Genomic DNA, 13973 nt, shown 5'->3' on the forward strand with positions numbered 1-13973 from the left:
TATCTTGCCCTATCCGAGATATAATCTCAAGTCAATTGTTCAATTGAACTCGTACGATAGAAAATGGCAAGATCAGATCGCTCAACTACAAAAGAAGTAGTTTCATCTGGCTTCACAATCCCAATGAAGTCTTTCAGTCGTTAATCGACAGGGTCTCGAGAAGAAACCTACGATTAAAGGAGAATCGACTCTATCAAACCAACTAGTATCACACATGAGGTATGGGGATTAGTTTTGCACAGTTGCTAGACGTCTCCTTATATAGTTTTCAAATAAGGGTTTGCAATCTAGGTTACCTTGGTAACAAAGCATTCAATAATCATCGTTAGATGAAAAAACTTATTTATCCAAGATAATATCTTTCAACTGTTAGATCGAAACTTATCTTGTCACACATAAATGAAATGTATTCATTTAGGTTTGAGTAACCGTACCTAAACGTGTACATTGGTTGGTTCACAAATGGTTGACCAATGGTTAGCCATATGAGTGATTTCATATTAACCGTATTCATCTTTCTTATAACTAGTTCAAATGACTCATAAGAACTAGTTCAAGAGTTGTTCAATTGCTTAGGTCTTTATTCATAGACACAATTGAAACAAAATCAGTTTGATTCATTTGAATCAATTCATGAACAATATACCCACGGTTTGCAAAGATTGCGTTCCTTATAATTTATTGTTTTAAGTTCATAAACTACCGATTTGAGAAATAACTAGCTTGGGTACGCGTACGGGTATGCATACCTTAGCTACCGGATTTTGAGTTGGTTTTAGTTTCCAAACTCAGCAGACTTTTTCGGGTGAAAAAGTTCCGCCAGTACGCGTACCTAAGGTGACTGGTTTTTGAGTTCGTAAACTTCAAACTCAACAGAATTTCACGGACGTGAATTTCCGCCAGTACGCGTACCCAACCTGTCTCCTTCACCAATACCGCATGAACACATATTCACGCACTTGGTTTCCGGCACATGGATTTATACACTAATGTGTCAACACACTATATGCTTACATCCATAGGTGGTTACATATTCTCAACTATACATTTCAATCGTCGAAACATTCTTCTATAATGTTATAACAGTCGTTAGACATGAAGAATCGACTATTATCATCAAAGCTATTTTCAAGATTGAAACGTCATCATGACTTTCGTCACGGGTAAAGATGAAGATGGTTAAAGAAAAATCTTACCAACACGTATTTCGAGAAAAAGATAAGCGAATAAACTCGACTCGAAATAGCAAATGTGTATTTATGAAAACTATCATACTTGTACGACTTTTGTCTAAAGAGTAGGAGATAGAGTAGACAGACTTTTGAGTGACAAGATGAGTTCAAGTCTCCACATACCTTTTGGTCGGATGAAGTTCCACTTGTTCCTCGAGTAGTTCTTCGTTTTTGCAAGATAATCGCCATGGAGTCTGGAGCTCAACTATTCCTAACTATCCTATACCGAGACTTAGTCATAAGTATACTAGAAATCAAGACATATAGTTTTGATCACTAATATTGACAAACATGATTGAGATAGCAACGCATGCGATTTCGACCGATCAATGCTCTAACATATATTTATCTCTTCATATAAAAATAATCCAATGAAAGATGACCCTTTTTACCACAATGAGAATAAGACTGCAAGGTGCCGGAAGAGGTGCTTGAAAAATGACCTTGTTTAGAATCTCTCTTAGATATACTGTCTTCCGATGTGAATTATGCCATCGTTTCTCAGCGAGACCAAATATTAATTTATCAACAACATATGATGTCTCCGATAGAGTATCAGATTTTGGGCAATGTTTGACCATTAAAGCAGTATTTTACTTTCTTAAGCATCTACATTGCTCCTGATCTATGGGGAGATCAGACCCAGCCTTTTCTTTTAGCAAGCGGAGGTCCTCCATCTCAGAGGAATAATCTCAACTATACGTTTTTCTCGTGCAGTGATTTTTTTTACAATATCCTCAAGAATATCGACCTTTCCTCTATTTAGGTTTAGTTCTTTAACAAGTTTTGTCAGAAAATGATTCAACAACTTCAAAAAGATCACATTCTTTGTTAAGAGCTTAGTTGATTTCTTCAGTATACTGAGCATACTTCTCTTGAAGATGTTTTATCATAGAGGCTTGATGTTCAATGATGTTAAACGAGTCATTACAACTGCTGGCAAGATCCTCTTCAGACTCTGATTTTGAATCTTTGAGAGGCTTGTGGAACATATCTTCAGGTACTTAGGATATAACAAATTCTTTACCTATGGATTTAGAGCAATAAACTAAGGAGTTGTCCTTTGGGGTAATTCTTAAGCAATCGGGATAATCAAATCCATTAAAGTATGTAGGCACAGGCTAAGAACGTAATACAAACACATACTAGTTAGGTCAATGGTATTTTTCGGCTTTGATATCAATTGAATATGAGAAGGTACCAAGTAAACCACCAATCTTTTCGTTCAGAAACCCGTGTGGACAAAACTTAATACAGTTGCAAGTAGACCAACTTAATGATCCTTGAAAATATGTATACAGAGTTTATATCTCTATCACTTCACAATCAAAAAATCAAGACAACTAAGTTCGTGAACCTGATGGCTTTAGAAGAGTACTTGGACGATCTCAAAAATAAATATCCAAGATCAATCTAGTTGTATCAAAATAACCAAATCAGAATTCTTCCAAGTATGAAACTTGTTATTTATATTTTAACATACAAATTTTACAAGAACGAGTCTCATAATCGATCACAATTAATAAGGATTTATCTACTAGAATTGATTTCATAATACTTTTGTTATTCCTTTAATAAAATATGACAACCAACCTTGACATACCAACACTTGGTGGGTTCAACCGAGCAATGCTCTAACAGTATCTCAATATTTTGCATAAGGGGTGATCATACTGTGTTGGTTGGTGAGATGGTCAGGAACTTTTTGCCGTGGTGGAGATTCGTACAATCATCGGTAGGTTGGATTGTTGAGTCGTGAGTTGGTGACGTTCAAGTTTGGTTTTCTCTCTTCTGGTGGAGGTTACGCGGAACAAGTTGGGTGAACTGCGTAAGTTGGGTTTGATTCTTATTGAGGATACGTAGCCAACCAATAATGGCGCAATCGATGTTCTGAAGATGAATGAATAACAAGTTGATCGTCTCTTGCATAAATGCATGATCCGAGGTGGAGAATTATAGGGAAATACATGGTTCCCTAATTGGCCATTGTTTCCTAGTTGGGATGTTTTCCTAATCCGAGGATAACTTCCATATATAAGATGGTTCCCTAATTGGCCATTGTTTCCTAGTTGGGATGTTTTCCTAATCCGAGGAGGCTATTACTTGGAAACCGAGTTTGTGACTTATATATAAGGAGGTCTAGGCTATTTGTTTAGTCATGGAATCCTTAATGAAATTTTCGAGAGAGATTTTAGAGACTCATCCTATCTCTTGAGGTGGTATGTGAGAGACCGTTAATGGTTGAAGGAGTACATTATTATGATGATTACAGAATACTTATCGATGTTCAAAGATATGTCGTTATGGAGTATTTATATGGAGATATTGGTAGACATCTTGTCTAAGGAGTAGATCATCTTGGTGGTGTGATAGACGCATTTATGTGTCTATATTAGTCTCAATCCTCTGTGGTGTTAGTACTCGATTTGTGCTTATTTTGGTATTTTATGTCTTTGTAGGTGTTTTTGGAGAAATAAACATGTGCGCAGAAATCGACTCGAAAAGTTGGTAAAGGCATATGGAGGATACTTACTATTCAGACTCTTAGTTTGGATAAGGGGCATCTCAATTACTAAGGGGTACTCCACTGATAAGGGGTGCCCTAATTGCTATTTACACCTCAAGGTTATTGGCACCTCCGGATTGGATAAGGGTACTCAATCCCTAGCTTTTGAAATTCAGAAAAAGGCGGGAATTAGTTAACTGCAGTTCTGCGTATTTTCTAGGGAAAGATTGGACGAGATTTTCATGGGATTTATGGATCACTTGGACTGGTATATAGGCTTGTTACGATTAAACAGGCTAGGTAGTAAACTTGGACGCGAAAAAGAAGATGAATTCTTTGGTTATTCGATAAAACAGGGAGGTGGAAAAAGTCCCGGGATTTGGTTATATTTTCAGAAGTTATGTGGTGATTGAGAAGGATAACTTACCTGATTTACGTAAATATATCGTTGGGAGGATATAGTTCTGTTGGATTCGAATCTATCAACAAAGGAGAGTTTGGACTAAACAGGGAGACGTGTGCGAAGAAAATAGGGAAGTTATATCCGTAACTTTTGGAAAAAGTAAAGGAAGAAAAATCAGAGATTTCTTGGAGGCTTGATCGTGCTGTGGCATATATATATATATATATATATGTTGCTTGGAGTTCCAAATGGATTGTAGAGAGTTGGGGGCACTTAACAGAGCCGGGAAAAGAAGAACAAAAGAATTACAGTAAAGTTTCTGCTGCTGCAGAATTGTTGAACACGAAGAACATTGATGCGCCAAGTCAGTCGCAGAGAGCGTCGTATTGCACTGTAGCAGAAACTATAGATACACACAGGCCCAGTCCTGACAATTTGGTGGCTCTATGCAAAAAATTTTTTGTGGCCCCTTGACTTAAAGAATGGTACTACTAAGTCCTAACTACGATAATAGGTAAAGTACCCGAGAAAAATCAACCAATTTCAGTTATGAATAATTAGTAGAGCCTAATGAGTTACCTGATAAAGATGCTTTGCAACAAACCATTATCAGACATTGTGAAGTCAAGCACAGTAATTTTTTAGGGATCTCCTTGGCTCCTTCCATGATCTTGCAAGTATTTCCTGCTAATCCAGTAACATTTTCTGTTTTGTAAGGACTACTTATATTGCCTTAGACAACAATGCTTATCAGTACTAATATTAAAGTACAAATTCAAAAAGAGACTTGTAAGACCACAACCCGACATAAAAACAAAAAATAATATTAAGTAGTTTACTCATTGTCGCCAAAGTTACATGTTATTAACTAGAAAAAGTTCAATATAATCACTCGAAAATCGATTGTCTTTGTACGTTTTCACATGCAAAATCACGTATAAGTGATCCATAGTCTATATTTGCTGACATTACGTGTTCGATAGACAACATAGCTAACCCGTTTAATCTTTCTTGCGACATAGAAGATCGAAGATAAATTTTGATCAACTTGAGTTTAGAAAACACTTTCTCCGCCGTTGCAACAGTTACCGGTATAGTTAACAAAATTCTGTAGGCTACCCACGCATTTGGAAATAAACCAACCATATTCTTCAAATCTTCCAGCACTTCAATGGGTTTTCTTACCTCATTCGGTAACATACAAGACATCACTATTAATTCACTAAACAAGTCTTCTCCGTCGATATCACTTGATGTTCCGTCTTTCAGATAACTTTCAAGCTCAGTACATAAATTCAACAATTTTCGATCATCCATAAGAGTTAACTTTTTCATATCAAATAAGAACCCAACTTTTTCATATCAAATAAGAACCCAAACTTTTCTTCATAAATTTGAAACTGCTCAAACCGAGTCCTCACAGAGAAAAGATCTTGATCCATTATGTATATGAAAAAATTAACCCTAAATGATTCTTCAGGTGATTGACGTACTTCCACATTTTTCGGCTCACCGAATGGCGTCTTTTTATAAATAAAACGCTTAATTCGGAACTCGGGTTCAATGCCCATCTGTGTTGCAATAACTCTAGCTTCAGCCAAGGATTTTTCAAACCCATTGTCCCTGTATGATTCCAGAAAAGATATAATTCCTTTTAATTTCTAAACAGCATCATTTATGTCGATATCTTTCCCTTGAAGTGTTTTGCTAACGACATTTATAGCGAATAAAACATTATGCCAGATAACCATACTAAGAAAGAACTCAAAATTCTCCATGTCTCGTTCAATAATGTTCTCAGCATCATGCCTCACCTTTTCTTCTTCACAATTCTCTGCTAAATACGCTAGAGCTTCTCGAATTTGTGGGGCTTGTTGTCGTACTGCTTTAACACTTTCCACTCGACTCTCCCACCTTGTTTGAGAAATTTTTTTCAATGTAATTCCCTCTGAACCTTTCACCTTATCCTTGAAAACTTTCCACCGCTTTGGAGAAGCTGAAAACATCACATAAATACTTTGAAGTGCACCAAAAAAAAGTACCTCCATAAGGGATACACTTGACCATATCGTTGATAGTAAGATTAAGGCTATGACAACCGCATGGAGTGTAAAATTATATAGGGTTTACCTGAAGCATCCTTTTTTGTACACCTTTACGCAATCCTTTCATATTGGCACCGTTGTCATATCCTTGGCCTCTTACGTTACCAATGTCAAGCTGAAGATCGCTCAATGTATCTTGAAGCACGCGAAAAAGGCCTTGACCAGTTGAGTCATCCACCTTTAAGAACCCTAAGAAGAACTCTTCCACTTTTACTGGAGTACTAGAAGTATCCACACATCTAATCACAAGAGTCATTTGTTCTTTATGACTAACATCCGGAGTACAATCCAGTATAACAGAAAAATATTTAACTTATCGTATCTTCTTAAGAATCATACTTTTCGTTTCATTGGCCAACCTCAATATGAACTCATTTTGAATCTTGTGACTAAGATAATGATAATGAATTTCATTATTTTTTATACGATGAAGATGCATTTTCATTACCTCATCAAATTCAGCAGCCCATTCAATGAATCCCAAAAAGTTTTCATTGTTTGGTTGACCAATCTTTTCATTATCTCCACGAAATGCTAAACTTCTTCTTGATAAAGTTCTTACAAGGCTAACTATCCTCTCTAATACTTTCCTCCAGTGTTCTTTTTCTGTTTTGATCAGTTCTTGCATACCTTTGTCAATGGTTTGTACCTTTCTCAATCTCATCTCCAATTCAGTCCATTTTAGCATACATCTGTAGTGCTGATCACAAATTTCATGTTCCTTAAGCTTTGTACTTAAATTTCCCCCATCTTGAAAACCTTCGCAAGCTAACTGCTTATCACTTCTGCGATTACTAAACAACTTGCAACAAAAACAATAAACTTTGTTTTTTTTCATTGAATATATTAACCAACTTCTATCACACTTCTCACCATTAACAAGAGTTCGATCATAATAGTAATTAGAAAAACGTCTCCTACTTACTTTATCCCTAGGAAATTCATATTTTGAAACTCTTACCGGGCCTTTTTGGACCAACTTATCTCTCAAAGCTTGATCAATAACATCCCAATTCCCTGGATCATCAATATCTAAAAGTTGATACTCATCATCGACTTCATCGTTTTGTACCCCAACACCATCATTATCATTATCGACCAAATCATTAGGATTTGGCGTTGCATCATTCTCGTTTGTACTTCCATTTCCACCATTACCATTATTAGTAGTCATAGTTTCATCTCCAGGTGCATTATTTGTGGCTGCAATGGGTTGAAAATATTTATTTATGTCTCCTTCTTGGGACTTTGTGACTGCTGCCATGGCTTTCTCTTTTTTACGCTTTTTATTCCCAGGAACATGCTTCCTAGTTGGAACATGAGGCATATTTAAATAGGAATCCTTGGCACTGTGCGAAAGAACATTTAGAATTCAGTTACGGTGAAGTATAACAAGTGAAGTGATACTGACACAACGAATCACTCAATCACACTTTCAATAATTCAATTCATAATTATTCGCATGTCTCAGCACTCATCAAATACTCAAATGTACACCCTTGATCCTTCCAATCAAAACAAAACTTCATGTAAATGAATTTAGCACTAAAAAAATACCACACAAACTCTGTTAACTCCTTCATTGAGCTCTGTGAATATTTAGAAACTACACCTATGGGAAATTCCAAGAGATAATAAGTAATAGCCACTAGTAGTCTTAAATGGCTCACTTATAAATAATGAATCAATTCAAAGTAAAGTGGTTAAATAGGCAACGGACAAAATAGGGAATTAGGGTTTAATCCATCGACAAAAACAACAATAATCAAAATAATTAATAAACTAAATCATAGAAATCAAAAGAACAGGACAAAGAATTAAAGAAATTACCTTAATTTAATGAAATTGATTTCTAAAATAAACCCTAGGCAATGAACAACATAAACTATCAAGGTTGAATCCATCAAGACAAACAACAATAATAGAAATAATTAATAAACAAAATCATAGAAATACAAAGAGATTACCTTAATGAAATTGAATTTCAGAAATAAACCCTAGTTTTCTTTTCCTTTCTTTTTTTCTCTCTTCTGTTTTTTCTCTTCAGTTTTTTTTCGTTTTTGATTTCTTAATCTCGTTTTTATCTTTTAGTTAGCATAACCGAAGAGTTTCCTTGAGAACAGGAAGACGTGTCTTGTCCATGGAACTAACTATTTTTATTTTGTGACCCCTTTGAAATATTTGATTTGCAGAAAACACTCTTTTTTTTATTTTTTCTAATCGGAAGTACATGTAAAATGTGGCCCCCAATTTTTTGTGGCCCAATGCAAGGCATTGTCTGCATGGGCCCAGGGCCGGCCCTGGATACACAGCAGTCTTATTTCTTATGTTTCCATTGTAACAGACGTTCTGTAAGGATTATAAACGTTGCAGTTGAGCTGTTTTCACTATTTTCTCATATTTCTTCAATAAAAACACATTTTGAGCTATGAATTATTATTTTGGGTATGTTTTGACAATGAGGAGTTAAACCCCATCACTGGGACGACGGAGGAAGCCTTATTTCACAATGGTTTGGTAATTATATTTGATTCTTTATGACTTTTTGCACTTGATTCAATTGATTTATGATTTTTACTAATTATTTGTGATTTCGTTTGATGACGTATGCTTAGACTTAGAGCTTTTGATGCGCCATGCTTGTGATTTACAATTAATGTTTTACAAAATCTACTTTTGGCAAAGAAATAGAGTCCATAAAAGAGCTATAATTGTTAAGAATCAATATATGCATCACTCAATTTTGATTAATGGTGGAATCCTGAGTCTCAATACCTCTCGATATTTGTGAAAAAACTCTTGTATATATTTTCTTTGTTTTTAGTGTTTTCTTAAATAAAACTTTTACGAGTCCGAGAATCGAATCACTTATTTACCACTTGAAAAACTACATTATGGTGTTGGAGTAAATTATTAGTGTTGAGCAGCAGAAGGCGTCCATGATAATTTATATAACGTGTATTAGCTAGAGATCTTGTGTTCGGTCACGTTGGTGAGTTGATGGATTGATTTAGTCAATTAGATATGTGATTCTCAGTTGGTTATTCTATAATGAATAACAAATAGGTCATAGCCGTTTGATGGATGTAGAAAATACACACCCATTGTGTATATTATTGAACCACGTTAAATCTGTGAGTACTTTAATTCTTGTTGCTTTGTTTATGGCTTGCATCTGTGCGGTTCTATTTCTCTTCTTCTTATCCTAGATTGTAGTGAGGTTCATGGAGCAATCCGAAAGATCGAGTAACTTTTACTCGTTAGCTAGTTTATTTCTGCAACATTAATTAGGACGTAGATAGCTCTGAACGCGGATAGTAGGTAAGGTACTATATTTAGTATCCAGAAAAGGCAATTTGTCCCAACAATGTCTTGGACAAATTATGGTAATTGATTATTGACTGATAAAAACAAAATAGTACAAAAACTTGTATCTTCCAGATCTAGTAGTGTAAAAAATTGTACTCTCCAGTCTCCATGTAGCTCCATTCCTAATATCAACATGGTCGTATTAGTGGGTCTAGCTCCAACTTTACATTTTGAGTCAGTTCAATTAGCTAGGACGGCACCCTTACTTTACTTAACCTTTACCATACTAGTCAGAGTTTAACCCTAAGCATACTTGAATATTTTAGCAGTACTAACAGTAGTAATGATGTATGCTAATTGTAGAGTGTCTGGTTTACACTCTGTTTACATTTGGTCATAATATTATGTCATGTAATGTAATCTTTCTGCTATTGGTCCATGTATCTGTTTAGGAATGGTTACAGTCTTTCCAGTGGTCCTCTATCTTTCTGCAGTGTGTTAATAATTAGAGATGTCTCTCTATTTCTGTAATGGTTAGTATTTCATTAGTTCAATGTGACATTCATTACACCTATGGTATCAGATGAAATTGCTTCCGCAAATCATCATCATTAATAATAAAAAATTTCAGACCTACTTCATTTTTCAATCAATTTTACTCTTTAAACATCAAAATCATCAATATTATTCTATTCTTTCATTCTCATCTTCATAAATTTCAGTTTATCAAGCTTCGTATCAATGGCATCTTATGAATCAAGAATTTCTCGAATTCCTCTTAATCAAATTTCTGAAATTCTTTAACTTGTTTACGGATGTCATCCAAAAATCGGACCTTGCATTTTTCTAATTAGTAGTAAGACAACATTTTAGCATCAAATGTCTTTCACAGAGGATGATAAAAATGTACATAAGAGAGTGAAGTCAAAAATCAAGGTGGAGCTTTCTCCATTGTGCCGCGAGTATCAACATGATTGCTAAAGGGGCTTATCAGAATTAGCAGGGAGCACAGTTTCATATGAGACAAAAAAAGTTATATTCGACCCTGGTTGTTGGATCACTCAAACGCCTGTTAATTTCCATAACCCGATTTAGCAATCATGAGTATCAGTGCATCACATTTTGAAAAGACTTCAAAGCCTTAGATTAAAAAAATCTCTCTCTCCCTCCTCTATCTAGAATATTTTATCCAAAAAAAAAAAACTCATCATTCATAGCCTTCCCCTCCTCAGATTTGGTCTTAATGACCGGATATGAGCAGGTTATTGTTGTTAGCTTGTTTGTTGTTTGTTTTTTTGGTTTAGATTATTCAGCTTCTTACTCATCTTCTGTGATTTTTATGTTATTTTTCTTTTCTCCCTTTTCCAATCGGAATCCCAACTTCAACAATAGTCTAGGTTGATTATGAGTGTTTCGGATCATGATGGTGGTGGCGGCGGTCTGATTTCAGTTGGTTTGTAGTTTACATTCAAGCAGATGATTCCATTACTACAATTTCAGATATAAGTGTTCTTGGCAGAGGGTGGTGGTGATTGCCGGAAGACCTGCATAACCTAGGTCATCCTTTTGATGATTTTACTGGGGCTTATCTGCTTATGCAGAGAAGATTCATCATGGGGTTCTTGATCTTGTTCCTGGGTTCCTGTTATTGTTGAAGTGTTGGTTGTTGTTCTTGTTCGTGCTAATCCACAAAAATTTTTCCTCTATTTTCGATCAATACCATTTCAAATTCACTGAATTTTTCGTTCAAAGGTACTTGTTTACAACGAAGAAAAAAGTGACGACGATTTTGTAAGTTTGTGCAACAATTTCTAGATGCATAATGCATTATGCAGTCATATTATCGGATGCATAGCATGTTATGCATCCATTTTCACGACTGCATAACATGTTATGTAGATATTATTGTAGGTGCATGACAAGTTATGCATCCTTATTTTTTGTTGGTTTCAGTACTAAGAAAAAAGTAGCTGCATAACGTGTTATGCAACCGTTTTCTGGACTGCATAACAGGTTATGCAAGAAAAGAAAAAAAGCTGCAGAACGTGTTGTGCAACCAATTTCGAGAATGCATACCAAGTTATGCAACAAATTTTGTAGATGCGTAACCTATTATGCATCACTATTCACACCTCCATTTTCTTTTAAATGCACGTCACAACACACCAAACCATTTGCACTTCCATCTCCTTTGCCTTGCCACTGCAGCATCCTTTTAGCTCCATTTTCTTTTAAATGCATAACCCATTGAAACCAACATCAACACCACCATTCCTAACTCACTTTTATCCAAAGAAACATACCATGCATAGTGTTGCAAATAAAAAGCTTTCTCCAGCTTACTATCATAGTTCCATGAAAGAAAAAGGTTTCATTTGGCCAGTTCTGAGACCAGCAAAAGACATTCTCAAAAATATTTTACCATAATGTTGACAACAGAAGACTTTCTCAAGTTAAGGCAAGTGACAATTCCAGTACCCAACAAATACAAGAGATTAAATTTCCAACATAAACAACAAGAGAGCCTTGAACAATTTGATATATGTGTCAACAAAAGAGAGACTCTTATAAAGATGACAACCAAAGGAAAATCAACAATTCCACCTGCTCCTTCCTTTGTTTTTCACTCGCTTGCTGCACCTCTAGCCTGTAAGGTGGAACAAAATTTGATATATGTGTGTTTTTCTACCTCCAATGACGAAACATACTTCCCAAGATGCAAACAAACCTAATCCACAACAATATTGGTAGTGGTAGATTCGCTGCTAATAAGAAAAGAACGGCGAGTTAAGAATTCTTGTCTAAAAATTTGCACAGATGTAGCAATGTTTTATTTAAAAAAATGTTTTGAAGTTAATAGCATAGATACATAATTACACACCATTTCAGCTTTGAGTCGCGAATTTTTTTTATGCATGCGATGTGCTTTATTACTTGTTTCAAACACCACTACTAGTACTGCAATAAGGTGATAGTACTCCTGCTAATACAGTAATTCTTGTAATGCCACTAATTTCACTATTCCAAACAGCATTACTAGTACTATTAATATCGCCATCCTTGCCCCTAATTAAGTTATTATACTAATCCTTATGCTATAAATCTTAGTGGTACCCTGTACTGTGCTCATGAAATTTTAGTTTGTAAACGGAGGAAGAATATATTCCAGCGAAAGTTGAAGCTGTTTAAGATAGTTATGGGCTAAAGGATTCAAACTCACAGAAGGAAGTTCCAAACATATGCACTGAAAGATCCTACTTGTGACTCTTAACACCCTAGCTTGCACCAACAACCTGAAAAGGTCTAAACATTAAATTTGTACTTAAAGGGAAAATTTCTGATGTCTCTCCAACCAAGTAAACACTTTTCTAATCTTGACAAAAGCGTTAATCTGTTGGTAAGATTAGCAATCCGAAAATATGAAGTCTTTCTCGGAAAAATACATCTCCTAACCGACTCCATGGTTAACCTACATAAATACTCCACGAAATAGATAGCTTTTGAGAACTCCAGTTTTGTGCATACTAAGGAAACTCTACACTGTCCTAAACTGTATCAAATATTAAGCTTGATAGTTGATACTCTTAACACTAAATATTGAGTCTTTACGTTTAATTAAGCCTCTGTAGAGTTTAGAGTGACATTTCTTTTATTGGGTCTTAATACTCTAAACACTCTACAATGTCCTATATTGACTACAAAAACAAGCCATAAACATGTATCATTATTATCACAGTAAATCAGATTTATTCCCAAACAATTCAACTAACATACATCGGGCAAAACTGAAACCACTTAACCATGAAAAATATACAGAAATCGCAGATTGGATCAAAATAAAATCCTAGAACAAGTTATTAATTAGATTCATCACCTAAAGCATTTCCAATCTGAGTTGACTTAAACGAAAAACCTCAATCCAGTATCAAAATCGATCTTTCTTCAACACACACATTATCAAACCAACAATACAAACACAGATCTAAACAAAAATATCAGTTAAAAATGATGGGAATGATGTTATTGAGAAATCTTACTGTGAAGAAGAAGATCCAGAAACATCATCAACAAATCTAGAAGCAGAGATCAATGGAGCAGATAATAATCTTTTTCCTCCTTTCTCAATACAGCGGCAACAATGGACGAAGACATGGATGGGAAACTCGTTCTATGAAAAAAAAATCTCAGAGAAATATGATTTTAGAAAATAATGGGTTTCGGAAGAATTTTTTCTCCAAAAATGGGTGCGCGCGTGAAGTTTTTCTCCCGTCGGTTTCACAGTGGAAATATCTACAGAAATGGGTCTGACAATAGTTTTCACTTTTCCATTTTGGGCCGTCATTAGTTGATGGGTATCATGAAAATTTGTACGAGGGCTTCTGTGCAGGTTTATCTTGTACGAGAGTTGCGCACAATTA

The 13973-nt window shown here is 35.3% G+C and overlaps 1 protein-coding gene across 3 annotated transcripts; it reads right to left on the reverse strand.

Annotated features, from left to right (window-relative positions):
* Positions 1-4991: 4991 nt before the first annotated feature.
* Positions 4992-8318, reverse strand: LOC113332540 (zinc finger MYM-type protein 5-like). 3 transcript variants are annotated; one of them, XR_003351575.1, is made up of 3 exons: positions 8214-8318; positions 6272-7595; positions 4992-6137 (listed from the first exon to the last, which is right to left on the reverse strand). XR_003351575.1 is itself a non-coding variant. In XM_026579088.1 (3 exons), exon 3 carries the CDS (start codon positions 7571-7573, stop codon positions 6560-6562), a length of 1014 nt encoding a protein of 337 aa, XP_026434873.1. In that variant the 5' UTR covers positions 7574-7595; positions 8077-8110; positions 8214-8280; the 3' UTR covers positions 4992-6559. The 3 variants fall into 3 exon arrangements, 2 of the variants coding, with proteins under 2 accessions (XP_026434873.1, XP_026434872.1); XM_026579088.1 differs by adding an exon at positions 8077-8110 and having other exon boundaries at positions 4992-7595; positions 8214-8280; XM_026579087.1 differs by having other exon boundaries at positions 4992-7595.
* Positions 8319-13973: the final 5655 nt, after the last annotated feature.

Source organism: Papaver somniferum, unplaced genomic scaffold, assembly GCF_003573695.1.
Source record: "Papaver somniferum cultivar HN1 unplaced genomic scaffold, ASM357369v1 unplaced-scaffold_131, whole genome shotgun sequence".
Taxonomy (NCBI): domain Eukaryota; kingdom Viridiplantae; phylum Streptophyta; class Magnoliopsida; order Ranunculales; family Papaveraceae; genus Papaver; species Papaver somniferum.

What these genes read in the sequence shown, in the direction of transcription:
- LOC113332540 (XM_026579087.1), bottom strand. Translation starts at nt 7,573, where the DNA reads ATGCCTCATGTTCCAACTAGGAAGCATGTTCCTGGGAATAAAAAGCGT.